The sequence below is a fragment of the Aspergillus luchuensis genome, chromosome 2, assembly GCF_016861625.1.
Source record: "Aspergillus luchuensis IFO 4308 DNA, chromosome 2, nearly complete sequence".
In the NCBI taxonomy this organism is placed as follows: Eukaryota; Fungi; Ascomycota; class Eurotiomycetes; order Eurotiales; family Aspergillaceae; genus Aspergillus; species Aspergillus luchuensis.
Genome location: NC_054850.1, coordinates 4,280,987 through 4,308,456, shown reverse-complemented (window position 1 = coordinate 4,308,456; position 27,470 = coordinate 4,280,987). Strand labels below are relative to the sequence as shown.

The 27,470-nt window shown below is 50.7% G+C and overlaps 7 protein-coding genes across 7 annotated transcripts; 5 read left to right on the top strand and 2 right to left on the bottom strand.

The window, feature by feature from the left end:
* Positions 1–1,460: 1,460 nt before the first annotated feature.
* AKAW2_21406A (putative MFS phosphate transporter) lies at positions 1,461–3,573 on the top strand (the record flags this gene model as incomplete). Its single annotated transcript, XM_041686227.1, has 3 exons — positions 1,461–1,777; positions 1,838–2,005; positions 2,061–3,573. 3 exons carry the CDS (start codon positions 1,461–1,463, stop codon positions 3,571–3,573), a joined length of 1,998 nt encoding a protein of 665 aa, XP_041540232.1.
* A 1,986-nt stretch (positions 3,574–5,559) lies between these two features.
* On the bottom strand, positions 5,560–7,198 carry AKAW2_21405S (putative DNA repair protein rad9; the record flags this gene model as incomplete). Its single annotated transcript, XM_041686226.1, has 7 exons — positions 5,560–5,586; positions 5,634–5,735; positions 5,788–6,356; positions 6,410–6,625; positions 6,686–6,821; positions 6,872–7,030; positions 7,085–7,198. 7 exons carry the CDS (start codon positions 7,196–7,198, stop codon positions 5,560–5,562), a joined length of 1,323 nt encoding a protein of 440 aa, XP_041540231.1.
* A 348-nt stretch (positions 7,199–7,546) lies between these two features.
* On the top strand, positions 7,547–9,569 carry AKAW2_21404A (uncharacterized protein; the record flags this gene model as incomplete). The annotated part of the gene is made up of 7 exons (XM_041686225.1): positions 7,547–7,683; positions 7,741–7,995; positions 8,045–8,169; positions 8,243–8,287; positions 8,352–8,499; positions 8,549–9,477; positions 9,529–9,569. The coding sequence occupies 7 exons, from the start codon at positions 7,547–7,549 to the stop codon at positions 9,567–9,569; spliced, it is 1,680 nt and encodes a 559-aa protein (XP_041540230.1).
* A 449-nt stretch (positions 9,570–10,018) lies between these two features.
* POL1 (DNA-directed DNA polymerase alpha catalytic subunit POL1) lies at positions 10,019–14,632 on the top strand (the record flags this gene model as incomplete). Its single annotated transcript, XM_041686223.1, has 5 exons — positions 10,019–10,408; positions 10,464–12,188; positions 12,247–12,804; positions 12,856–13,596; positions 13,649–14,632. The coding sequence occupies 5 exons, from the start codon at positions 10,019–10,021 to the stop codon at positions 14,630–14,632; spliced, it is 4,398 nt and encodes a 1,465-aa protein (XP_041540229.1).
* Positions 14,633–14,984: 352 nt separating this feature from the next.
* AKAW2_21402A (putative thiamine biosynthesis protein (Thi-4)) lies at positions 14,985–17,014 on the top strand (the record flags this gene model as incomplete). Its single annotated transcript, XM_041686222.1, has 9 exons — positions 14,985–15,037; positions 15,104–15,285; positions 15,339–15,421; positions 15,491–16,035; positions 16,089–16,239; positions 16,293–16,358; positions 16,423–16,531; positions 16,607–16,822; positions 16,887–17,014. The coding sequence occupies 9 exons, from the start codon at positions 14,985–14,987 to the stop codon at positions 17,012–17,014; spliced, it is 1,533 nt and encodes a 510-aa protein (XP_041540228.1).
* Positions 17,015–17,630: 616 nt separating this feature from the next.
* On the top strand, positions 17,631–20,239 carry DBP2 (DEAD-box ATP-dependent RNA helicase DBP2; the record flags this gene model as incomplete). The annotated part of the gene is made up of 6 exons (XM_041686221.1): positions 17,631–17,677; positions 17,921–19,101; positions 19,156–19,263; positions 19,772–19,900; positions 19,967–20,174; position 20,239. Coding segments are annotated over 6 exons (1,674 nt in total).
* Positions 20,240–21,793: 1,554 nt separating this feature from the next.
* Positions 21,794–23,023, bottom strand: AKAW2_21400S (SGNH/GDSL hydrolase family protein; the record flags this gene model as incomplete). Its single annotated transcript, XM_041686220.1, has 4 exons — positions 21,794–22,430; positions 22,489–22,628; positions 22,708–22,840; positions 22,914–23,023. The coding sequence occupies 4 exons, from the start codon at positions 23,021–23,023 to the stop codon at positions 21,794–21,796; spliced, it is 1,020 nt and encodes a 339-aa protein (XP_041540226.1).
* Positions 23,024–27,470: the final 4,447 nt, after the last annotated feature.

The following is a 27,470-nucleotide window of genomic DNA, read 5'->3' as shown; positions in this document are numbered from 1 at the left end:
GTGTAAGTTCGAAAACGGGTGGAACAAGATTTGCGATACTATGCAATTTTGACTCGAGAGATCTGTCAGCATCAAGATTATGCAAGGGAGAAGCTGACAAGTCAACGAACTTTGTGGTAAGTATGGGGAGAAAGCGGCCAAATGGGGACGTGCGTGGTAGCTAGTAGTCGTGTGAGGTTCACAACCGTCAATGATAGGAACCCCTCCTTCTCCATGTCAGCCCAAAAAAAGTTTCCCCCACCGCATGATCATGAAGCAGAGCGGTTTCTCCGCAGGATTAGCCGTGTGTAGCGTAGAAATTGAATGAGTTGTTGGCTGTGACCGCAATGCTCACTTGGCCTCCTTCCCTTCCGGGTAGCCAGCCAGCGTGGAGAGAAAGACCAGCTTATGCCCGCTTATGCGTTTGCTGCCACCCCGTCAACCGAATGCAGACCAGCTGTACTCTGATTGGTGCGGGTGGGGATGAGGGTCTTTCATTCTAGAAGGCGGTATCAGACGATCTGGCGGGATTCGAGGGGATTCTGCCACCACGTGCGCCGTTGATTGGCCGGCGGCACACGTTCGCGTCCGGAAGATCCCCGCCCTCTTAACCATTAATCATCGCGCTAAAACTAAAGTATCTCTTCTACTTTAGTTCCGCCGCCACTCGACCCGATGTGGGCTGCTTTAAAAAAGTGCTGTATCCATTGGAGATACGGTCATGGACTAATGTCAATTAGGCAATGAACCACGAGATCCATCTCCAATACTGCAAGTAAGGGGAGACAGATTGATGTTGTGCTCGTGGTGGGTGTTCAGACCCTGAAGAAAGAAGCTTACCTCTGCGTTCTGCAGTGTTACCATCCCTCCCAGTGTGCTGTTGTGTTGGGCTGTTGTGAGATTAAACAGAACCCCGGCACACACAGAGTGAAAAGAAAAAAAAAAAAAAAGCGAAAATAAAATTATGCTTTCGAGGCTCGTGGGAAGTTTCACCCGCTTCTAGGGTTGCTTGGCCCTGCACCAGAAGGTGGTTCTGGGCAAAATGGGGCAGAGTTGCCTGCCATTCACCACTGACACGGCAGCCTCGACTCCGGAGGCCCAGTGGAACCCGCCACACTAAGTAGTACGTTGGATCTTCTCCGCTACCCAGACCTGCTTTTGGCTTATCACGTTCCACCATTCGGACATGTGCCTGGAGCACGCTGGTGGGCTGGTTCTGGTCCACGCCTGCCCAGAGATTTTCCTTTTGCCGTCACCCTCCGAATATAAGTTTCGACGGCTGGCCGTTGTCCGACTTGGCCCGCATCGTGTGTGACGCCTTCATCACGTTCAATCCGAGCTTGCTCTCTCGTCCTCCTCCTCTCCTCTCTTAGGAGAATACCCTCAACGGACGTCTCAAGCTTTCTCGCGTCCACCCCTCTTTGTCGTCAATTTCCCGGACTGTCGGACCACTTTTCGACTGGTCCTTCGACGACGCCACCATGACGGACTTCGGCCTACGCGCTCCTCATGGGCCCGACATGTCGGGAACCCATAACCCTCTTGAGGATATGGATATTCACGAGAAGGGCGCTTTTGACGCCCTCATCCGCCCCGACGACAGCTATACTCCCGATGGCACGTATTGGGCCGACTTGCCGCTTCTGAAGCGGATCAAGTTCGTCGGTTCCTACGACGCCGCAGAAGCCAAGCGGGAGCTCAGTTCGATTTGGCAGATGACAAAGGAAGATCCTCTCTCGCCCATCTCGTACTATTTCCGAAATATGGTTCTTCCTGGTGCTGGTCTGGGTCTCGAGGGGTACGTATTGGTCTAAGTTACCGGCTGAAGACGCGTTGTGCTCACATTATCCCTCTTTAGTTACGTTTTGTTCTCCATCGGAAACATCAAACCCTTGTTCGAGGCCTCTTTCAAGTCCTGCTGGGATGATCATACGATTTGCAACAAACAATGGATCAACGCGGTCGACTATCTCGAGATTGTCGGTATCATTTTCGGCCAAATCTTGGTCGGAATTGTCGGTGACTGGTAAGTTCTCGATTCCAGAGAATGCATTGCGGCAATAATAGCTAATTGATATCAGGCTCGGTCGTCGCTGGGGTCTTATTCAGGACGCTGCAATCATGTTGCTGGGTTTGGTGATGCTTACCGCTGCTTGGGGTGTCACCGAGAACGGCTGGGTCATTTGCTACGCTTGGTCATTGTTCGTCTACGGCATTGGTGTTGGTGGTGAATACCCCATGACTGCCACTAGCGGTATGGAAAACGCTGTCGGCTCCGGAAAGGTCTCGACTAAGGAGGACCGCCTCCACCGTGGTCGCAAGGTCACCAGTGCTTTCTTGATGCAGGGTTGGGGTCAATTCTTCAACCAGGCCATCCTGATCATTCTGCTGCTCATCTTCCACCACGGTAGCGGTAACCCGCCTTACTCTTCAGTAGCTACCCAGTGGACCTACCGCATTTCTTTCGCCATTCCCGCTGTCGGCACCTTGTGGCTGGTGTACTACCGTGCCTACCACATGAAGGCTGCTAGCAAGCAGCTTGCTGCGGCTAAGAAGAAGGCTTCTGTTACTGGATACGATGTCAACTCCTTGAAGCTGACTTTCCGTTATTTCGGTTTCCGCATTATCGCTACTGCCGGTGGCTGGTTCGCCAACGACGTCTTCTTCTACGGCAACAAGCTTTTCAGTTCCGAGTTTATCAAGGTGCTTAGCCCTGGAAGCAACTCTATCATGCCAACATGGCTTTGGAGTTTGTGCAACATCGGTGTGTCATTGGCTGGTTACTACTGTGCTTCTTTCCTTGTCGACAACAAGCTCTACGGTCGTAAGTGGATGCAGATGATCGGTTTCCTCATGTGCTTCATCCTCTTCGTCGTCCCTGCTTTCCACTATGAGTACTACACCCGGCCTGAGAACATCCACGCTTTCCAGGCGATGTACTTCTTGAGTTCTTTCTTCAACCAGTTTGGGCCCAACTCTGTCACTTTCCTCGTGGCTGCTGAGGTGTTCCCGACTCCCATTCGTGCGACAGCCCACGGTCTCTCCGCCGCTTGCGGTAAGAGCGGTGCACTCCTGGCTTCCGTCTTGTATAACTACATCGACACCCAGACCAAGTTCTACGTTGTCCCTTGGTTCGGTCTTGGTGGTATGGTCTTGACTCTGTTGTTCCTGCCGGATACCACTGGTCTTGATCTGAAGGAGCAGGAGCGTCGCTGGCAGTACATCCGCGACGGCCGCGAGCAGGAGTACCATGGCCCTGCTATTCACTCCAAGCACCTTTCCCTCTGGGAGCGTTTGACGGGCGTCGGAAAGAACTACAACGCTGAGCTCGACTACAAGCACAAGGTTGAGGAGTACCGTGCTGAGTGGGAGGCCGCCATGACCGCCAAGATCTCCGAGAACGAGAAGGGCGAGGACTTCGTGCAGGACACGGATGACTCCCTCCTGGAGGGCCATGTCCATGCCTACTTCCACCGCACCAGTCCCATGTTCCGCCCGATGGAGCAGACTGCCACCAAGACGGATAATTTCGCGCTGCCTCCCGCGGCGCAAGATTCGTCTACGGAGTCATATAACGAAAAGTCCGAACTATAAATGGCGTTCTTCTTTTCTTTCGTTTTGGGTGTTCATTTTGGAAAGCGAGCATGTGTGATTGATTGGATGTGGCACGTCAGATTTTGGATGATGATGACACGCATTCCATTTTTGCATTCTTAGTACATTGTTTTTTCCTTGTCAGCTGTCGAGCGAGAGATGTCTTCATTCCTTTCGTCTTGCACTCAATACCCAGGTACATACATGGTACTCGTTAGTATATAGACTTGATTAATATATATACCCATGAAGTGATGGTTCGCTCATGATATGGGATTTTCCACATACAACAATGATCCATATATTCATCCACCCACCCATGAGTTTCCCATGGTACAACGCGTAGTATCTCATGTAACCTGCCTATTACTAGTACTACATCACGATCGTGACACCTACCAAGATCTCCAACCATGCATCCGATCCCTGCCAGCGCAACGCAACGCAACGCAACGCGCCCCGCCCCGCACACATGCATTCTGCCGGGGGTTGCATCCCACCATATTCTCCAAATAGGCAGGCGATAAGAAAAGCGGTGTCGTAACTTGCGACCTTTTCCCCTCACATCAACACATCTTAAACGCATATTTCTCCCATATTCCATAATCTTACCACATGTCCTACTTTAAATCATAATCACTCAATCTACTTTGTTCCTCCTATAACACTCCAGACCTAACCATCTCGACACCACCAATTGATCCCCACAACACAGACCCAGACACAGACACAGAAAACCCCACCTCCACCGAGAAAAAACAGAAGAGGATCATCATGCCCCTCTACGCCTTTGGCTCCAACGGCTCTGGCCAACTCGGCCTCTCGCACACAGAAGACGTCTCTATCCCGACGAAATGTCTTTTCGATGATGACCAACAACAACAACAACACCACCCCACCGCTTCCTCCTCAAACACACCAACGATATCCCGTATCGCAGCTGGCGGGAACCACACCCTTGTTTTGTTCTCTGATGGGAGGGTATATGCGGCGGGGTGTGATGAGGATGGGCGGTGCGGCGGGGGTAGATTACCTTCGGGGAGTAGAGATGGAGATGGGGAGGTGGTGAGGTTTCGGCGGGTTGTTGTTAATACTTCCGATGGTGATGGTGATGGTGATGGTGATGTGGGAGAGGAGGAGAGGTTTACAGACGTGTCAGCTACATGGGAAGCGACGTTCCTGGTATCCGGGAGGAAAGTGTATGTCCTAGGAACTGGGGGGAGGGGGGAATTGGGGGTTGGGGAGGGGAAGACCAGTGTGAAAGAAGGGGTTGGGTGCATTGAGTTCGAAGATAAAGTCATCAGTATAGCGAGTGGGATGGGACATACGGTTGTTGTGCTGGAGGGAGGCCAGGTGTATGGGTGGGGAGGGGGGAGGAAAGGCCAGTTAGGTGCTAAGGGGAAAGAAATCAAGATTGCTTGGGAACCTGTTAGGATTGACGAGGCGGAGATAGGGTTCCAGGCGACGGGGGCAGTGTGTGGGAGGGAGTTTACGGTTGTGGTTGGGGATAAAGAGAAGGGGCAGTTTGTTGTGCTGGGGTCGCCTGGGGATAAGTGGGGGGTTATGTCTGGGGGGAAGGAGCCTGTGGGTTGTTTCCAGGGTATACAGACGAGTTGGCATGGGGTTTATGTACATTGTTCTGATGGGAGGGTGGTGAGTTGGGGGAGGGATGATCGGGGGCAGTTGCCGCCGCGGGAGATGGGCGTGGTGAAGGGGTTGGCTGTGGGGAGTGAACATGTGCTTGGTCTTGTTGATGGGAGGACGGTCGTGGCTTGTGGTTGGGGAGAGCATGGTAATTGTGGTCCTGTTACGGATGCTCAGGGGAATGTGAAGGGGGTGTGTTGCCAGATACCTTTGCCGGATGGGGTGGGGGAAGTTGTCGGGCTCGGTGCGGGTTGTGCCACGAGTTGGGTAATTACTCGGGATTGAGGTAGAAGTACTCATGCTGAGGGAGGTTCCCTTCATGGTCTGGTGTAGGGTGGCTGTTCAGTCGAAGAGACCAAGGCCGTGCAGCTACGGGTTGTCAGCACGATCAATAGATGCGAGCGCGCTCGACTTACCTGGGACATGCGCTGAGTAGGCGGAATGCCCATCTCTTCCTCCTCATGGCTCGTCTGTGCCATTCGGGGTTCGATATCTCGTAGCCCAGGGCCTGTGCTTGTCTGTTGGGGCTTGTCAGTAATAGCTTTGAGTCTATGATGGTTTGAGCCATACCTGCTCTCCAGTTGCATCCCAGCCGAGCTCGTCCTCGACTGGACCTTCATCCTCATCATTTGGCACGTCCCATTGCCTGTCGTCATCCGCTGGAACGAAGAGACTGTCGAACTCCATTGATGGCGGCGGTTGTTGGGTCTCGGTATTGGATTGCGAAGCCCGGGTAGAAGTCCCAGTGAGTGGCCGAATCGACCGACTGCGGGGAGGAGGCATTTGTGCGGTCTCTGGAGCCGTATTTCTTTGGCTTATCTGCACTGGAGCAGGAGTTTGACGTGCGGATAATTGGGGCGCTGCTCGAGAGGAGCCTGGGGCGTCCTCTCCGGGTGAGTCTCCTCTAGTCATCAGCGTGAACTCGGTTTTGACGCCCTCGGATTCGTAGGCGAATTGCAGGGGACGAGATGGACGGGTGAACCGGGCGGTGATCTTTGCATTTGCTGTCTCAGCATGTGCTATTGCCGCCTTGAAGTCCTTCATGTGGATGGCCACGTGGAGATGGTCTTCGGCTAAGTAGTAATCGAAGTCCCTTTTCTCAATAGCTACGGAGGTGTGCACCGGCTGGCGAAGGATTTCTGTAACAGACTGTGAGTATGGAGGTAACTCATAGAAGGGCGGGTAGCATTACCTTTCCCATCTGAGCTTTTCGTGGTAAAGCTGGTGAAGACGGCCTTGCCTTGCTCGGAGTAGATATCCAGATGCTCTGCCGAGGGACCGAAATGATCTGTTATCTCCTTCAGATATTTCGGTTCGATGCTCCATTCGTTTGTCGCTTTGGATCTGTCGAATATGGCATGTTGTACATGGACAGGTTCATATGTTAGCTTGTAGAGCTTGATGACGCCTGAGAGGACTGTAAGCTGGAGCCACAGATGAGCTTGGATTGGGTTGGTCGGAGCCTTACCAAGTCCACATACTAATCTGATGACGAGTCGGCACTCGCTTTCATCTAGATCTTCTTGGAGCTCGACCTCGCACCGTTCGACAGAAGTGTCCTTATCACGTCCACTCGTCTTCCCTTTGAAGGCTGATAGGAGGGCCTATGGTATGTCAGCCAGGGGATGGAACTACATAGTACGTAGGTTCCCACCTTGATCAACACCTGGCAGCTGAATTTTTCCGGATGAGCAGTTCTAGATGAGCTGCCATTCCTCACTCTACCAAAAGAGTAGGATTCGAAAAAGCCATCCGCCTCGAAGACGAACGCAGAGTAGGCCGTCTTGGTTGAGTTGAGCACGCTTAAACGGAGCTTGGTAACATTTTAGCTTATTTCCAGCCTTATTTAATTAAGACATAAGCTTACCAGATCGATCTCAGCTTCTATTGCCACACTATCGTCGAATTTTGCTAAACACATCAAAGCATCATGTAGTTGGTATATCGCCTTCGGGGCGAGCGAGAATGAGAGAGTTGTCATGCTTGTTTAGGTGAAGAACAGCATATCCAGCTGCAAGCAACTCTATGAAGACTCCTAATAATATAAAGCTTATCTGCAGCGACACCCTCGTTAAACCCTCAATATGGCTCTTGGATCTTATTGGGATCCTGTCACTCGGTCACGGCAGATCGCAAACACGACGCGAGCTTACATAAGCGGGACTGTACGGGAGGCGCCTTGCTTCCTCAGTCAGCTCCCAGGACACCACTGAGCATCGATCCTCGTGATGCTGTATTTGAGACGCTAGAGGCAGAGATTGAACAGAGTTGCCCCGGTCGGTTGTTGTGCTATCTATTTTGGAGTGGTCAGTTTCCTGGTCTCGTGAAGATGGCCTTCGCGTTAGCCGGTGACGTACTCTATATGATCTTGGATATCCTGGGCGATGAGAAGGATTACAACAGCCTCTTTCAATGCGCTATTTCTTCCAAATGCTTTACTGAGCATTCCTTGGCGGTTTTATACAAGTAAGTCTCCATATATTGATGCAATGGCGCGTTGGTGGTGGATGCTGATGATGACAGGTTATGTGATACTTCGCCAGTGAGGGGCGGAGGTACAGAAGACGAGCAGTTCAGGTCTCGGAGAGTAGCCACCGTTTGGTCTACCAGAGGCGAACAGGATCCGGTTATACGAAAATGGGCCCTATTATGGCGTTCTGTTATCCTGTCTACTTTGGACCAAACTTACCTCCCATACTATAGCTATATCCGCTATCTTGATTTGGATGACTTCGGGGACCTCCTAAAGGAACCGCGATTTACGAAGACGATGAAGGAGTATGTTCCCACCACCAACTACATGTCATTCGCTGTTTGACATTTCTAGTGATTTCTTTACCCCAGAGCTGTTGGAATTAGTATCCCACGACTATGAAGTCAAGGGTTCCAAACGACTCCGCTCGTCAAAAGCCTATCCTGACAACGATTGGGTCATGGTGAAGATTGGCACAGGTTGGTCTTATCCTTCTCAGCTAACATAAAGCGTTACTATATCGTCGCGTTTCTCGGTGCTGACATCTGAAAGCCATCATCCAGAAGACTAGGTCAATACGAGGAATGTCTTGTAACGGTAGTCTCCATCTAGGCTCCATGAACTTCCTCATTCGGTCCAGAGATGTCTGATCGCTCTCTAGTACCACCGGAGACCCTCTCTGCATGGATCGAAGGGTTACCCTTGCTGAAGTCCCTGACAATATGGTCTGGGGATGCACTAAGCCAACATGCTGGCGATAAGATCCGCCACCACTCTCCTGATTTCAAACAGCTTACATTATACGGATGGTATGTCTCTGTGACGAGTGCCAGCCTGTGATGCTCATAGATAGAACAGGAAGAATAATCCACCGAGAAATGCGGAGGCTGACTCTGAACAATTCCTGACTGAATTGCGCCCCAATACTCTAGAGTACTTTGAAGTCCTCAGCTACTCTCAGCTGGGCCCTCGCTCTATCAAATCATTAGGGCTGCATTTGGAATCTTTAGCAGAGCTGAAGCTAACGAGTCTTACCATCGAGACAATCGCAGAACTGCCCTCACTAACGGCAGCGCCAGCGTTGAAAGTACTAGTACTGACTGACTCGATACCGGCTACGCGAGACGAAACCTTTTACGCAGTTGTCACTCGAGTTGCTGAATGGATATGCAGTTGCAAGGCCTTGCAACGCTTGGAACTCAGACGATTTGTCGACGACTCTTACCTGCTATCGCAGGTCCTACCCCATGAAGGGCTCCGTCTAACAACGCTGTCTTTATCTGGATATGCAATGGCGGACAGCCGTCTTTTCCACGAGGCTCTGGCTAGCCAGCGAACCTTGGAAAATCTTTACCTTCGCGGCGAAGGGAGCGAGTTTCCACCAGGCAACGAAATACTTGCAGATGTGATTAGCCAGCTCAGCAACCTTAGAGAGCTGGAACTCAAGGATATTTCTGACGGCTTTACTACAGACCATGTGGCTTACATGGCACATATGCTCCCTCATCTCGAGAGACTTTGGATAAGCGGCGAATTCTTCGATGATACAACGCTATCTGCGTTCCTGGATCTACCAAGCCTCCAAAGCCTTTCCATCCACGCCTTCAGCAACTTCACCGCCGATGGCATACTCTCTTTCATTTCACAATTGGGGCCAAAGAACAGAGGCTTCAACCTGGCTATCCTAAACGCAGTCGATAGCACTCTTACCGAAGAAGCGCAAAATGTAATCCGCGAGACTCTGAAAGTGAGTTTAGATGGGACGTTCGACTATGGTTTGGCTCAGGGTAAGTTGACTGGCTGATATTACCGCAATTGGAAGCGCTGACGATCAGTAGAGGAGGATAGCGATCTAGATTCAGATCAGATGTCGGACTGAACGGCAGAGTACTATCTAGGCGCCGGACTACTAACTAATTTCATGAGGACCACTGGCAGTGTGGGATTTGAGAGATTGTAAATGCGAACAACGCTATCATTAAGAAAAAAAACTTGGATAAGTTGAAACTAGTCAGAAACATATCATATCTTCCATGTAGAACCTCAAGGGCTTTTCATGCGTCTGTAGTGTTAGGCTGCTTACTGAAATCGGCAAACAAACCACTTAACGGGGATTGGCGGAGGGCGCGTCTTCACCGCGTCCCGCACGCGTTACTTTCTCCTCCGCGCGACTCCCGCCTTTCGGAGTTACAGTAGCAACCAGCACCGTCAATCAGCCCCTTCCCCAATTCACACTCCCTATACCCCATTACGGGTCCTTAACCGATCAACCCACAGGAAGACTTTCATGGACACATAGTATCTGTGGTAGAAGACCACCAGTGCGCCATGTCTGCTTCCCGCGCCAAATTGGCGGAGCTGCGCGCCCTTCGCGCCGCAGGAAAGAAACGCCTGTCGACATATGAAGTTGAGGAACAAGGCGACATCTACGAGGAGGTTGACGATGAAGGCTATAAGAAGATTATCCGCAACCGGCTTGATCAGGATGACTTCGTGGTCGACGATAATGGAGAAGGTTATGCAGACGACGGTCGCGAGGTGTGGAACGAGCGCACCGCAGACTATGGCGACAGCGAGAGCGAGGACGACGGATTACCTGCCCGGGGCAAGGCTGCGAAGAGAAAGCGTGAGGAGGAAAAGCAACGACAGGAGAAGATCAATAATGGCATCTCAAAGTATTTCAGCAGTGGGGCTGCGCCCTCTGCTCCCAAGCCCAAGGTAAGTTATCGAAGTCATCCATTGAGCACGAATGGCTCTCTAATATGTTGTTCAGCCGGTCGCTACTGCAGAAGATGACGCTTTCATGGCCGATCTGCTCGGAGAAGTCGATACCAACGTGGTCCCGCATCGTGTCCCTACGAGGAATATAGTCAAGACTGAGGCTCGTCGCAAAGTTCGCATCTTGTCACCCCCGCTTGCCGATAGAACACGCAGAGAGAAGCCGATAAAGAGGGACGAAAACAGTGACCCTGTTTCGCCGGTCAAGGATCAACCAGAGGTCAATTTCGACGACGACGACGATGGCGCGCTTCCTGGCATGGATGATGACGACGTTCCCATGAGTGACCCGATGCCATCGTCTCCCATCAGCAAAGCGGTAGAGAGGAAGTCGACCACAACACCTGTCAAGGTCGAGGAGGTTGACGATGATGATAATGATATTATGGAGATTGCACAAGTCACTGGTCAGAACGATGCTAAGGCGACCAGCGTCAACATGGCCGGAAGCCGGCCTCCGCCCAAATTCAAGAGGGAGAGCACTCCGCCTCTGGCTAGCTCCTCGCCTACAAAGCCAATGCCAGAGGTGGACGCATCTTGGAATAACGTAAGGAGCAAGCTGAATGTTCTCAGCAGCCCTGCTTCGTCGGAAATGCGTAGCTTCGGTAAGCTTCGCGCCCAGGATGTCGTCGAGGATGACGGAAGTCTGCGCATGTTCTGGCTGGACTTTACAGAAGTCAACGGCAGTCTTTGCCTGTTTGGAAAGGTGAAGAACAAGCAAAATGGTTCTTACGCCAGTGCATTTGTCAAGATCGACAATATCCTACGCAAGCTCTATTTCCTTCCTCGAGAGTATCGGCACAAGAATGGGCGAGACACGGATGAAGAGGTAGACATGGAAGATGTCTATCATGAAGTCGACGGGATGATGTCCAGGCTGAAGGTAGGCATGCATAAGATGAAGCCTTGCACACGCAAATACGCTTTCGAATTGCCTGGTGTCCCGAAAGAGACCGAATACCTGAAGCTGTTTTATCCTTATGACAAATCTCCGTTGCCAATGGATGTGAAGGGCGAGACCTTTTCGCATGTATTCGGCACAAACACATCATTGTTCGAGCAGTTTGTTCTCTGGAAAAACATCATGGGTCCTTGTTGGCTCAAGATTGAAGAGGCCGATTTCACTGCCGTCAACAATGCATCTTGGTGCAAATTTGAATGCCAAGCAGCGAAGCCAGCGCTTATTTCTCCGGTACCTGACTCTGAGAATCTGGAAGCGCCGCCTCTGACGCTCATGAGTCTCTCCTTCCGGACCCAGCTCAACGTGAAAGAGAACAAGCAGGAGATCCTCGTGGCGAGTGCAAGAGTATATGAAAATGTCTCCCTCACGGACACCACTCCGCCTGAGAGGTTGCCCTGCAAGAGTTTCACGGTCATGCGGCCTGCAGGCTCTTCATACCCGATGCACTTTGAAGCCGAAACGCGGAAGCAGAGGGGCACGTTCATGCTGGAGAAGAGCGAACAGTTTCTGCTCAGCAAGTTCCTGGCGTTGTTCGAGAAGATGGATCCCGATGTTCTGATGGGACATCAGCTTCAGGAGGTTGACCTCAGCATTCTGCTCAGCAGATTGAGGGAGAAGAAGACCCCTGGCTGGCATCGCCTTGGACGGTTGAAGCGCGGCGACTGGCCCAAAAACTTTAACAGAGGTGGAGGTTTCTTCGCCGAGAGGCATCTGATTGCTGGAAGACTGATGTGCGATGTTGCTAATGATATGGGCAAGGTAAGTTTATCCGGTTTACTTTTCAGATTCAAGGCGACCTCGTACTAATGATTGGAAGTCTCTGATGATGAAATGTCAATCTTGGAGTTTGACGGAGATGTGCGACCTCTACCTCGGAAAAGAGAATTCCAGACAAGAACTGGATTGCGAGGCAGCACTGAAGACATGGGCTACTACCAAGGACGGCCTCATGAACTTTGTCAATCACTGTGATGCGGATACCTATTTCATTGCTGCGTTGGTGCTGCGGCTTCAGATGCTGCCCTTGACCAAAGTACTCACGAATATTGCTGGTAACTCTTGGGCAAGAACGCTGAGTGGTACGCGTGCCGAGCGGAATGAGTACATTCTTCTACACGAATTCCACCGTAACAAGTACATCTGTCCCGACAAGTACTCCTCTAAGCTACTGAAAGCTGAAGAGAAGATGCAAGAAGGTGATGATGAAGATTCGGCCGATAAGAAGAAGAAAGACAAGTACAAGGGTGGTCTTGTTTTTGAACCCGAAAAGGGTCTCTATGACAAGTTCATCCTAGTGATGGACTTCAACAGTTTGTATCCCAGTATCATCCAGGAGTACAACATCTGCTTTACAACAGTGGAGCGGACAGCGACTGTGAGTTCATATGCCAGGGAAACTGTATGGAACATGAGCTGACATCTCCAGGCGGATAATGACAAGGAAGAAAAGGTTCCCGAAGTTCCTACTTCCGATCAGGAGCAGGGTATTCTGCCTAAGCTTATTGCTACTTTAGTCGGTCGTCGACGTGAAGTTAAGAAGCTGATGAAGGACAAACGCGCCACTCCTGAGCAGCTTGCTCTGTGGGACACCAAACAGCTGGCCTTCAAGCTGACCGCTAACTCCATGTACGGATGCTTGGGATACACGCAGAGTCGCTTCTACGCACGTCCCTTGGCCATGCTCACCACATTCAAGGGTCGTGAGATTCTCAGAAGCACCAAGGAGCTGGCAGAGTCCAAACAGCTTAGAGTCATCTACGGTGATACTGACTCGGTCATGATCAACACGAACATGGACACGATCAGCGATGCGCTAAAGGTCGGTGATGAGTTCAAGAAATCCGTAAACGAACGTTACCGGTTGCTGGAGATCGACATTGACAATGTGTTCCGTCGTCTTCTTCTTCACGCCAAGAAGAAATATGCCGCCATCAACATGACCGAGGTCGATGGCAAGTACGTGGATAAGCTCGAAGTCAAGGGTCTGGACATGAAGAGGCGTGAATACTGCTCGTTGTCGAAGGAGGTCTCTCAGAAGCTGCTGAATGAAGTTCTATCCGGTGAGGATCAGGAGGTTGTTCTCAACAGAGTTCATGACTATCTACGCGAGTTGGCTGAGAAGATGCGCGAGTACTCCGTCCCTGTCCAAAAATACGTCATTTACACGGTATGTTTAAATCAAAGCACACTCGTTGACACACGCTAACTCACGTGGTTAGAAACTTTCCAAGCGACCCGAGGAATATCCTAACAAGGAGTCTATGCCCCCGGTACAGGTTGCCTTGCGCGAGCTTGCCCGGGGTAAAACGGTTCGCCCTAACGACGTCATATCGTATGTTGTAACGAACGGAGATGCCGAGACCTCGTCTCTCGCACCAGCCAAGCGGTCATACACACCCCAGGATGTGATGAAGCCGGATTCGGGACTCAAGCCTGATATCGAATTCTACCTTCTCAAGCAGATTTTCCCACCGATCGAACGTCTCTGTGCCCCTATTCCTGGCACTGATGCCGTTCGACTAGCCGAGTGCTTGGGGCTTGATGTCCGCAAGTACCAGATCAACAGCTCCAGTGGGAGCAACCAACAGAATGCCGATATCTTCCCGCTCGAGTCACAGATTCCAGACTCTGTGCGGTTCGAGAACGCTACCCGGTTTACGCTTACCTGCCGGTTCTGCAAGGAGAAGTCGGTTTTCGAAGGACTCGCGCAGTCCACCCACATGTGCACTGCCAATGGTGTCGTTTGCCCCAACCAGGCTTGTCAGAAGACATTCTCTGTCTTGACGATTGTTGCCCAGTTAGAGTCACAAATTCGTGCCCAGACATCGAAGTACTATGAGGGCTGGCTCGTTTGTGACGACACGGCCTGCGGCAACCGGACTAGACAGATCAGCGTGTACGGACACCGGTGTCTTGGACCCCGGGGTCACGCCGAGGGCTGCCTTGGTCGGATGACGTACGAGTACTCGGAGAAACAGATGTATAACCAATTACTCTACTTCGCAGGACTTTGGGACGTGGACAAGGCTCGTAAAGCGGCAGAGAAGGAGCCCACTGGAGAAAAGAAGGACAGTGTGACGGCCCTGGCAGAGTTCAACCGCATACGGTTTGGAACCATCAAAGGCGTTGTGGACGCATATCTGAAGAAATGCGGCCGGCAATGGGTTGAAATGGACAGTCTGTTCCGCTTCATGCTGCCATGATTGAGTATTATGGGGTTCTTCTGTTTTGTATATAGCTTATATTTGGGTGGTTCGGATTTGGGGCTTGGTCATCAATGTGAATAGCGGGCATTGTTTTGTTCTAGATGATGGAATGAGAATTAATAGGCATGAATGACATTGTATTGTAATTTTCTCGAGATATGGATTGCCTAATCGGGAAAGCCCCGCACCCCCGCCAATCAAGCGCGGCACTTTCTCTGCCCGCCGCTGTCTCCCGCCATCAACTTCGCCCATCACATGCTCGCTCCTTGTTTTCCCTGACTTCTGGCGACCTGGTCTTCCTCAATTGATTCCTTTAGACATTGCAGGAAGTCCTCTATTGACCGCCGTCATGTCAATCGCGCGGGTATTGGTCATTGCGGGATCAGACAGCTCCGGTGGCGCGTATGTTCGAGCATGGACACTTTCAGTTTTAGACCTGTCAAGCTAATGCATTTGCGCGGGGTTTAGGGGTCTGGAAGCGGACCAGAGGGTCCTGGCTGCACATGGCTGCTATGCTCTTACGGCCACAACTGGTCTCACAGCCCAGAACACTTTGGGCGTGCAAGACATCTTTGTTGTCCCCGCAGAGTTCGTGAAAAAGCAGATTAATGCCGGCCTGGAAGATGTTGGCGCGGATGTTGTTAAGTTGGGTATGAGCATTCATTCTTCTAAGCCTTCCTCTCGATGACTGACAGGGTGATAGGGATGCTTTCTTCTGCAGAGACCATTGATGTCATTGCTGAAGCATTGACCGTGCACCAAGTGCCTGCGGTGGTGCTGGATCCGGTAGCCTTGCCCTGTGTTACGTGGTGACTGATTTGAAAAAGCCTCTATTTCTGACTCGAGAATTAACAGGTTATGGTCTCTACCAGCGGGTCACGTCTATTACCTGAAGCAGCCATTAAAGGTCTGCGCACAAAGCTTCTTCCCTTGACAACTGTTCTCACCCCCAACATTCCCGAAGCTGTGTTGCTACTGAAAGATGCCGGTGTGGACGTCCCAGAGCCAACAGATCTCCCTGGCCTCATTCAGCTCGCAAAGCAGGTCTGCTCCTTAGGTTCCAGGGGTGTCCTGCTTAAGGGCGGTCATTTGCCGCTCACCGGTGATAACCGGACTGCGCAGAATCATGAAGAGGCCTCCAAGGTTATTGATGTGTTTTTCGACGGAGAAGACACTACCTTGTTTGAGACTGACTATCTGATATCGAAGAATACGCACGGCACTGGCTGCTCACTTGCCTCGGCCATATCGGCCAATCTCGCCCATGGTAAGGATATGAGGCGGGCAGTTCAGAGCGCGGTTCGTTTTGTTGAGGCAGGTATCAAGACTAGCATTGATCTCGGAAAGGGCAGTGGGCCGATTAATCACTTTCATTCCTTTTACTGTCTACCATTTTCTCCGTGAGTGTCTTGATGATCGAGGGATGGCTCGCTCTGCTAATAATGTTGTACAGCGGACATTTTGTAGAATATGTTCTAGACCGTCCTGACGTCCAACCAGCGTGGAACCGTTTCACCGAGCACGAGTTTGTCAAGAGGATGGGAGATGGCACACTTTCAGAGGAAAGATTCAAGTCATATCTCGTGCAAGACTATCTTTACTTGGTAGGATTTTCGTGATTAGTTCTGTAAACGTGGCTTGCTGACTCTCAATCTAGGTTCAATTTGCCCGGAGCAACGCCCTAGCTTCATACAAAGCTGGAGACATGGAGTCCATTGCTGCGGTATGTATAGTTCTACTGAAATTGACATGCGATGCAACGAGCTGACGGTGTGATCTCATTATAGTCAGCCAAGATTGTTCTACACATCCAACGTGAGACCGCGTTGCACCTCGATTACTGTGCGTCCTTTGGTCTTTCGAAAGAGCAAATGGAGAGCACCCCGGAAACCATTGGTGAGTGACAGCTTTCGAGTTGTTCACTGTGATTACATAGGCAGGTTGGCTGACAATCCATTGTCCCTTAAACAGCATGCACCGCATACGGCCGGTATATCCTTGATATCGGACAATCGCAGGATTGGCTTGCATTGCAGGTGGCTCTTGCACCTTGCTTACTCGGGTACGGGGCAATTGCACAAAGGTTGTACAGCGACAAGAAGTCTCTCCGCGAGGGCAACCGGTACTGGAAGTGGATTGAGAACTATGTGGCGGAGGACTACACAGAAGCCGTGCGCTTAGGATCTGGTGAGGCTCCGTTTGAGCAGATGACAGCCTACGACGGCAGTGGAAATGGCTAACATTGGCTTAGAACTACTTGAGACGCATATGCGACAGGTTTCGCCCAGTCGAGTGGAAGAATTGATCAAGATCTTCATACGAGCGACGGAGTTGGAGATTAGCTTCTGGGACATGGGACTGGGTGGCAAACATTTGTAGGGAGAAGGGAAACCGAGCAGCTACTCAGACGAGGGAAAATGCAGGGCAAGCCAAATTAAGATAGGATTTATAGACTATGTACAATGACATCGACTGCATAAAATGACCCCAACATGCTTATAGCTGGCCATGAAAAGATCTGACCGTCCTGCTCTCTCTTTGCAATCTAGACTAACAAAAGTCGAAAGTGGAAACACCATCGCCTTCCGCCTTAATCAGCGGTGGCGGCGGGGGCCAATCAGCATGTAGCTTCAACGCATTTTCTGCGCCAAATCCCCTGCGCTAAGCCGCAACGGGCGAGTGCTTGCCTCCGCCGGTTTTTGCTTTTCTTTTCTTTTCTTCGCTTGCTTCCCGCCCGTCGCTTCCCTTTTTCTTTCATCCTTCCATCTTCTGCTTCATCCTTTCTCCCTCACTCTCTCTCTGTGTCTTTTTCTCTCCTTCCTCTCTTTCTCCTCCCTCTATCTCCTCGTCTTCGAAGGTTGTGTTACTTCCTTCAGACTACTCTTTGTTGATTCCCTCGCTCCAGTCCCGTCTCATCGTGGTCTTGTTGGACGCCCCCGGTTTCTTCTAACCTCAAAAAAAAACTTGTTTTTTTCTTCCTTCACATAACATCATTATGTCTTCCTACGGCGGTGGCGGCGGCTACCAGCGCGACTCCTACCGGTAAGTCATCCCTCTGCAATCAGAGCGCTGATCTAGATGGATTGCTCGAGTGCAAGCCAGCCTTGTGGCTGTGCGACCTGATCGCGACTGTGATCGCTTCCTGGCTATCCCAGCCTGGCTTGTGGTTCGGTCTGTCACGCGATCCGGTCACCCGTCAACCCTTCTGGACCTGTCTGCTCTTCTCGACATTACGTCGAGAACCTGTATTTCTCGAACGAATATGCTTGCTAACATGACATATAGCTCCAGAAACGGCGGCGGCGGCGGCTACGGTAACGGTAACGGTTACTCCAACGGTGGAGGCTACGGCGGCGGTGGTGGTGGTGGTTACGGCGGTGGTGGCTATGGCGGCGGCTACGGCGGCGGCGGCTATGGTGGCAGAGGAGGTGGTGCCGGCGGTGCTGGCGGAGACCGCATGTCCAACCTGGGCTCTGGTCTGAAGAAGCAGGAATGGGACCTTGACTCCCTGCCCAAGTTCGAGAAGTCCTTCTACAAGGAACACGCCGATGTCGCCGAGCGCTCTCAGCGTGATGTCGACGAGTTCCGTAAGAAGCACGAGATGGCTGTTCAGGGAAGAAACGTCCCTCGCCCCGTCGAGACCTTCGACGAGGCCGGTTTCCCTCAGTACGTCCTCAGCGAGGTCAAGGCCCAGGGCTTCGACCGCCCCACCGCTATCCAGTCTCAGGGTTGGCCCATGGCCCTCTCTGGTCGCGACGTCGTCGGTATCGCTGAGACGGGTTCCGGAAAGACCCTGACCTACTGTCTTCCTGCCATCGTTCACATCAACGCCCAGCCTCTTCTCGCCCCCGGTGACGGCCCCATTGTCCTTATCCTCGCCCCCACCCGTGAATTGGCCGTTCAGATTCAGGCCGAAATCTCCAAGTTCGGAAAGTCTTCTCGTATTCGCAACACCTGTGTCTACGGTGGTGTCCCCAAGGGTCCTCAGATCCGTGACCTGAGCCGTGGTGTCGAAGTTTGCATTGCGACTCCCGGTCGTCTGATTGACATGCTCGAGGCTGGTCGCACCAACCTTCGTCGTGTTACCTACCTCGTTCTGGATGAGGCCGATCGCATGCTGGACATGGGTTTCGAGCCCCAGATCCGCAAGATCATCTCCCAGATTCGCCCTGACCGTCAAACTTGCATGTGGTCCGCTACATGGCCCAAGGAGGTCCGTCAGCTTGCCTCTGACTTCCTCAACGACTACATCCAGGTCAACATTGGCTCCATGGATCTGTCGGCCAATCATCGTATCACTCAGATCGTCGAGGTCGTCTCGGACTTCGAGAAGCGCGACAAGATGATCAAGCACCTCGAGAAGATCATGGAGAACCGCGGCAACAAGTGCCTTATCTTCACCGGCACCAAGCGCATCGCTGACGAGATCACACGCTTCCTCCGCCAGGACGGATGGCCGGCACTTTGTAAGCTCCCTTGATCCTGACACTGAAAGAGCCATTTGCTAACCTGCATTCCAGCTATTCACGGTGATAAGCAACAGCAAGAGAGAGATTGGGTCTTGAACGAATTCAAGACGGGCAAGAGCCCAATCATGGTGGCTACTGATGTGGCTTCCCGTGGTATCGGTATGAATAAATCGCAAACTCCCCCCTTCCCCCTTTCCCCCTTCCCCCCTTCCTTTCTTGCCGCCAAGTCACCCTCGCCCGTATTGAGGTTGCGTGACCATGGCACGGTGCTTAACTCTCTTCCACCAATTGTTGGTGTGTATGACTCTTCCAGGCTTTGTCGGGTCTCCTGAAATGGTTCTCAAGCCAGGAGGGCCTTGGACTCACAGTGCAGTGTAGCAGACGTATTACTCTTCTGTTCTGATTCACCATATCAACCCACTAAAAACTTGGCCGGTAGAGGGAGGGAAACTTCCTCTCTTGCCGACTCGTTGAAGCTGCATTCCAAGGTTGCTCTAGGACCACGATATTTGCCACCCTCGGACTCGTCTGTCACGGATCTTTTGATGATTTTTAAGTCCGAGCGAGAGAGAGAGATGCATCAAGTCTCATACGACTGAGAAAGGCTCCTAAGCCACGTTGCTCAATTCACTAATGCTCTGTTTGCTAACGTTACATGTGTTTGAAGATGTGCGCGACATCACACACGTTCTCAACTATGACTACCCCAACAACTCGGAGGACTACGTTCACCGTATTGGTAGAACTGGTCGTGCCGGTGCCAAGGGTACCGCCATCACCTTCTTTACCACTGACAGTAAGTTACCTCTTCCATCACAGATGGTCTGGTCGAAGCATAATGCTAACATGTCACCCTTTGCAGACTCCAAGCAGGCTCGTGACTTGGTCACCATTCTCACTGAGGCCAAGCAGCAGATTGACCCCCGTCTCGCCGAGATGGTCCGCTACAGTGGCGGCGGTGGTCATGGCCACGGTGGCTATGGCCGCTGGGGTGGCCGTGGTGGTGGCCGTGGCCGCGGCAACCACTTCACTGCTTCCAATGCTGCTCCTCTTGGTGGCAACCGTCGCTGGTAACCTTTTGACCTCGCTGCTCAGTTCATCCACTGAGCTTGTATTCCATTCTCACATCGGTAGACGTTCATTTTCCTTCGCATGATTCCTTTTTCGTAACCACGGTACGGGCGGCGTTCGTCGATATCACGATAGACTATTCGCGTGTTTTGCTCAGTTTACAACAACAGGCTCCCCCGACAATGGGTGACTTCGAAACCTACACGATTGTGCACTGATATTTCTCATGGATACACGTTAATTATCTCATTCTTTGTTGTGGTTTATCAAACAAAAAGTTATGTATCAGTTGGCTTGTTCCCGGAACGGATGGGACTAGATAGTGTGTAGCTTTCACTTGCATGCTGATAATTGGAGAGAAACTGTACCTATCTGCTTCTGTTTTAGCATTATGAAACTGTCATTACATTTTCTTCCTGTAGACAAAACTGCTGGTGCCTTCATACCATCACATGACCCTTTCAAGTCACCTACATGAAGTCAATGCATCTCGATAGTAAATTACAGGCTTGATCCCTGCTATCAAGCCTCGATCTGCAACACCCCCTCCATCCCCGAGAGCAGAAAAAGCAACAAAGAATACGACAGCGACAGCAGCCGTACAAAGCACGCCAGATTGAAACAGGCGGTGGCTGCATAACGCCGCAGCAGCCACACAGGAGACAGAGGCAGAGGCAGAGGCATCGGGTAAGCGGATTGACCACTTTGTACACAGTAGTATTAGTACTAATTGGTTAGGTAGCGACCCCAATCAACAAGCATTATCCTTGTATAGACCCCTGTTTGGGGAGTGGGGGTGTATATATAGTACTACATTCGTATTACCTATTTGCTGGTAATTATTTATTTGTATGTATGTATGTATTGCATCGATCTATTGTAATAATAATTACTAGGATTATGACTACTACTTACAAGAATCTGATCCTGGTTTTTCTCTTTCTAATGACGTGATTACTATGTAGTATGTATGCATGTATGTAGCTTGGTAGTGACCATCAGTATACCAGTAGTAGTAGTAGGTAGGCTACGTAGGTAGGTAGGTAAAGTTTCACCTCTGCAATGTAACGTCTGGCTTTTTCCCTTTCCTTCTTTCTTTACTTCTTTCATTTTATTTATTGGGGGTTGGGTGAGGGGTAGGTACAGTCTCGTTTCGATATTTTTCTTTTCTACTTACTCTTCTTTTTTTTACTTATATCTGGCTGGTAGGTGATAGTACTAGTAGTAGTAGTAATAGTAATAGTAGCTGGTTGCTTTCGCGTTGCCTATATCATGACGTTGAATACTACTAGCAATATATAGATCATGATCATATTAACCACACTACTCTTCAATTTGGTACTCCTGGTTTATTACGTTTCGGGTGATTGATAAGTGGGTGGGAGGTTTTTACTAGTACTACTTACTATGTGGGATGTTAGCTTATTTACTTCTATTGATACTGGTCAATTATTTATGTGATTACTATATATCTTGGATGATGCTAGTGGTACTTTCAGCTATCATATCTCGAGCATTGAAGAGCCAGCCAGCCAGCCAGTAAGTACTACTAATGGCTATATAAAATGCTCCTCCTCCTAGCCTAGAAAAATATATCCAACTGACCACTACTGACTACTTACTCCCCCAACAAAAACCTCCCTACCTTCCCCGCCAAAATCTCATGAACATGGCTGGTCATATGACCGGAATTAAACCAAAAATAAGTATCCAAGGGCGTGGGACATCCATATTTCCGATAATCCCAGGCAATATCGGGCTGATCATAACCAGCACAGAAGTTCGTGATATTCACAATCCCAAATTGCGCCGGGTGATCCAAAATATAGCTGAGTTCGCTATGCGCATCAAACAACATGACATTGGTATCCGCGTAGCGAGCCCCAAACGCACTGGCATGCTGCGCCAACGCATCATTATACCAGGTAATCTGGGTCGCGTTGGGACTGGGATCAGTGCTACCTAGGTTTCCGGGTCTGCGGTCTAGCGGGGGCAGGTTCATGAAGAGGTAGGAGCGGTAGCCCTGGGAGTAGATGGATTGGACGGAAGAGAAGAGGGTGGCCATGAGGTCGTTGTAGAAGGTTGGGAAGTCGACGTCGTATTTGGAGCTGTCGCCGATGTCGTTGATGCCGATCCAGATGGCGATTAGGGCGTGCGAGGGATCGCTGATGTTTTGGAGGACGGGTTGGGCGTAGGTGGTGAATTGTTTGACTTGGTTGACGAGGGAGACGGTGAAGTTGTGGTGAAGGGGGGTGCTGGGGTAGGGTTAGAGTTGGGGAGATAAGTGTGTATGGCCTGTAGGTGCGGGCGTACTATTCAACTGAGATGTCTGATCCTGCGAATGCGAAATCCCATAGTTGTAGGTCGCAGTCGAAGGGCGAGGTGAGGCCCTCGTCCAGACCACAGCCTGTTAGGTATTCTACCCAGTTGGGACCGCCTTCTGCGGTGGCGGTCTACGGGTTTGTGGATGCATCAGTATTGTTTTAATGAGGTGTGTTGGTCTATTGCAAAGAGAAATGAATTGGTTGTCACCTGGTTCTGGACGATTTTGTCAGTCAGCAGCGTGTGGGGGTCATATGCAAAGTGCTGTAAATCCCCGATGAAACTATAGTTCTGTAGCCCATCGGTTCCTTGAACATATGTATACGAGTCACCGAAGGCGATGCTGGCATATGAATCAGCAACTTCTCTCCACCGGCTCTTAGAATACGGCAAGAAGATGATAGCAAGGCACGAACAGGTATTTCGTCGAGTCCCAATCAAAATCTTCTTTATGAGCAGCACCAGAAGGGTATGCCGGAATCATCGGAACGGCCGCGAGGGCCAGAAGTTGCCATTTTACGAACATGATTGATGGTTGCTTGATTTACCTCTAATCGAGGGCGATTGACTGCCAGATACTGTCAAAACTGACAGCCTGCTGATTTATACGCATTGCATCAGAGGCCATTGTTTTCCTACTGCCAGATTAACCCCGCAGAAGCATCTAAAGTCCGGAGAAATGACAGCATAAAGTGCATTTCCACGGAGGATAATTTTCCTTCCACTTGTCATTAGCTGCAGCGGGGCTGACATATAGCAAACAAGCAATTCCGGGTGCGATTTCAGATCTGCGGTGCCTATCTGAGATATATCATACTTCCTGGTATGCTTTCGAGGTGGATGAAGCTTTCGCTGTTCTGGACTGACTCGACTCGACTTGTGAGCCTCGGCACATCCATCAATCGGGTCCGGAGAGAGCACACCATCTGGTAGTAGTGCGTGGGGGCACCATGGGGAAGCTGTCTTGCCGAGCTACCTGGGCATTCTCTTTACTTGCCGACGCCCGGGAAAAGGGACATCCAGAAAGCAGAAATTCATCTCGCTCCAGAGCTTTCCAGATAGCTAGCTAGCTAGGTAGCGAACCAAGCCTTGCCGATCCGGGCACGCAAGGAGGGCCAAGATTATCCGGGGTTGAAGAGCCCAAGGGGAGGCTCAATCATCGACTGCGGGGAGTTAGTCCAGCCAAGCGAGATGGCGCGCCCTGCAAAAGCTCCGGTTTGCGGCGACGCGATTCAGAGCGCCATCCATGGATGGAACAAATACGCTTGGGAGAGGAGAAAGGTATTGGCAGCGGGACCTCCTGTGGTCGCTTTTCCACGGAGAACAAACAACCAGAATGGATGAAAAGATGAGGGGAAAACTGAAGGGGATCGCGTTATCTTGCTGGTTTGTTGACAGCGCAGGTGACTCGAGGAGATGCCGAGTGCTACCTCACTATCTTACTGTAAGATATCGCGTAATATTCAAGGAAATCAATCCATCCGCGTCTCTCTCTCTCTCTCTGTCTCTGTTCGGGAGGGTGGAGTGGGGACTCCCGACCTGTCCAGTCCAGTCTGGTTGAAGGGTCACGGTGAGAGTGGATGTATTTTCCCAGCTGGACGAGCACTCTGACAATGGATGTCTTGCTCAGCTGAGGTGTGAAATCCCCATGTTAAATACAGGAGTCGCGAGAGTAGTATTGTTTTACTTTTTTTTTTCTTTCGAGAGGGGAAATAAACCCGCCGAGGAAAATTGATTATCAGAGATAGAGAGTGATAGTAGTATAGTCGGTATCTATCCACTACTGTCAAGTCTGGTGTGTCTGCAGCTCAGCTGTTATGTACCTGCCTTCTTGGTCCAGATAGGATTAGCACAAAAACAACAACAACAACCTTGGGGGGGAATTTGTTTGATGTACCCGGAAGTACCATCTTACGTACCTCCAGGGGAAAGGGTACCGGTATGTACTCCGTACCGGTGGGCCGCACTACTGGTCCTCCCCGGTACCAACCAGTTACTAGTGAGGTAATATACTTGTTGACCAACGCCAATCACAGCTCCTAAAGCAAATGCAGGTTTAGGTATATACCGCTAGCCCCGAACGGAGTTAGGCCGATGTCGCGGGAGGGAAAACTAAACTAGGAGGGTGGTTCCAGTTCGGGTGCGCTAACCACTAAGGTCAGCCCTCCCAATGAGTCCCAAGTCCCAACTCCTCCCTAAGCTTGGGTCAAGGTCCAGGACCAGGACCGTGAGCGGGCTAGCCTTGGAACTAATCGTTAGTCCAATATGCGGAAGTCGGGAATTCCGCAGATAGTATCACGGGGGGTCAAGATTGGACACGGTCGAGTAGGTTCCGGTAAGGCCTAACGTAATAAGAATGGCTTGGTCCGGCGCCGACGCTGCCAACCAGCCCTTCAAGCCTCATCAGTCATCCTGGTAGCCTGTAATCATTATGCTCTGGCTTTTCTCTGTGTTCGAGCGGGCGTAGAACATGCATGGAACATGTAATCTGTGAGCTCGTGATCGCGTATGTTTACGAGAAGACAGGGGGCCAAAAATCAGAATTGATCGAAATCTAGAATAAAAAAAGAAAACATGGGTCTATCTCTGCAGTTGCCGTTCTGCTAACCAATATACACCAGCGAGTAAAGTAGAGCCCGGGTGATCCTGGTTAAAGTCGGCGAGGGGGTCGCAAAGGTGGCCCATCCTCTTTTTCTCTCTATCCTGAACCAGGCAGGGGTGTGGTCTTGGCGGTCCGCAACTTCGGAACTATAGGTAGTATTTATCGCATATTAAAACGCTCGCTCGCCATGAATAATAAGACTGACACGTTGTACTCCGTCTTTCGCGATAAGTGGAATTTGGCCGACGGAGGAACTCGGCCTATTGATTCGTTCCGCAGTCGCTGACCAAATATGGAGACGCGATTACATAAGGAAACCCTGGGGGGGAAGAGTTTGTTGTGTCTTGTGTCTGTCTGTGTGTCTCTGTCTGTCTGTCACCAAAAGAGTCAGTTGGCCCGAAAGGTGGACTTGCGGCCGACGATTATCGTCGAGCTCCCCCCTCCCCCCGTTAGAAACAATTTGAGTCATTGTTCTTGGAGCTTGGGCCTTATCGTTAACACTAGGGAAGGTAGCTACCAAGTAGTGTAGCCGATATTAGTTGGGGAAGCATCGGCGGCGTAGACAGACAGTCTGATCTTCCGTTGTGGGCCGGTGGGAGGAAAAGAGAATCTAAGAGCGAAGCCCAGAAGAGGTTCAGATGCGCAAGTCCGACTACCGGACGGAGCGCGGAGTCCTCCGTTCCACCATACTCGCAAATTCCCTATTGGTATGGCGGCGCCGAAAATCTCATATGGTCAATCGGTCAGGACGCAATCTCGTTAATCGCGCGATATGCCGTCTTGATCTCGTCCGTTCCCCCCTAAAAATCGCAAGCAGCGCAGCAGGCACAAGGTTTTCGCTACCAGAGAGTCGTCACGGTCAATCATCAGGCACGGATTGGCGTACCGATTTCCGACCTGCGACTAAAAGTGTCCCCATCATCTTAAAGGTGCCTTAGTCTACCGACTTAATCAAAATCCTAAAGCGCCGTGAAAAATTGCTGATCTCCCCATTGGCTCCCTTCGAGAGATTTCCCTGCCATTCTCTTTTGGATTTTGAGTTTGTTGGAGATGGGGCGACGTCGGTCGCTTTCCTGATTTTCGTCTAATTCACTTACAACAAATAACCATATCCATGGCTCCATCTTTGCTCCACAACAACAAAGGACGGAGGGGTGAGCCGCAGAGCCGTGGTGGGAATCATATCCCCAATGCAGTCAAGAACGGGAGTGTCTGCTCCATACGGTGTCCAAAGACAGGTCCACGGTAGGTATCAATGCTAGTACCGAGCATTACCATCTCTCCGATACGCCTTCCAGTGGGAAGTCGCAGTAGGGGATTAAAGAAAGTAGTAGTACTCACCACTGGGGGATGTGGTGTGCCACTAAGGGCAGTTCCTCGGCAAAATAAGGTGAGCTGAACTGAGTGATGTCGCAATACCTGTAGATGATAATTTAGCGGCCAATCTTCTTTATCCAACCTGGGATAATTAAACCCGCCATCGCATATATTTCATCGATGGCGCGAGAGGGTTTTCACTTACACAACACATCCCCGAGACGAAGATGATTTGCAGAAATGGGATTGGCTACGGAGTACGGAGTAGCCGTTCCGCATTATATGATTCGAGGGTGACTGCGACTTCGATCTGTTGGCTCAAGAACGTTAAAGAGGCAAAAAGGGAAGAAAAGAAACAGAGAAAAAAAAAAGAAATGAAAGAGGAGGCGCGTATTGCCTTCACACATACACACACACTCTCTCTCCCTCTCCTCACCTTCCTAATTGACTCCATTGCCTCTTGTCTTTCCTATAGGTTTCAATCTATTACTTTGAAGATAGAAATGTAGTCTCGCCGTCTCCTGAGCAGACGCCACTTGAGCCATGGCCAAAACAATCCAACTAAGACGCGCTGCCAGCTAGCCAGCTACAACACTATGCGCACGTGGAGCAGGTTAACACCTGAGATCACACCAAAATAGCTTGGTCACGGACGTGACATTTAACAGCGGAGCTATCCGCATAAGGCAAACCACTCAGCCCGTGAAGCCCATTAATCTACGACTTAGCGACAATGCCATACATGTGTGGATAAAAGTCTTGCATATGCCACATACTGAAGGAGATACCGGACTCAGTAATTCCTTAATTGCATGTCACGTCGAAGTGAGCAAAAAAAAGAAACGGTATGGGAAGTAGAAAGAGTAAAGAATAAAAAAAGAAAGGAGAAAAAAAAGACGCACGCCTACATCATTTTTCCGTCAACAATTGGTGAATTACCCCTTTCATGTGCATAAGTTAGGCTTCCCCGATGGGGAACAATAATAATTGATCGTTTGGGATTGATCCAGCTTCCTGTGTTGTCAAGGTGGATCCCGACCATTACTGGTTCGAT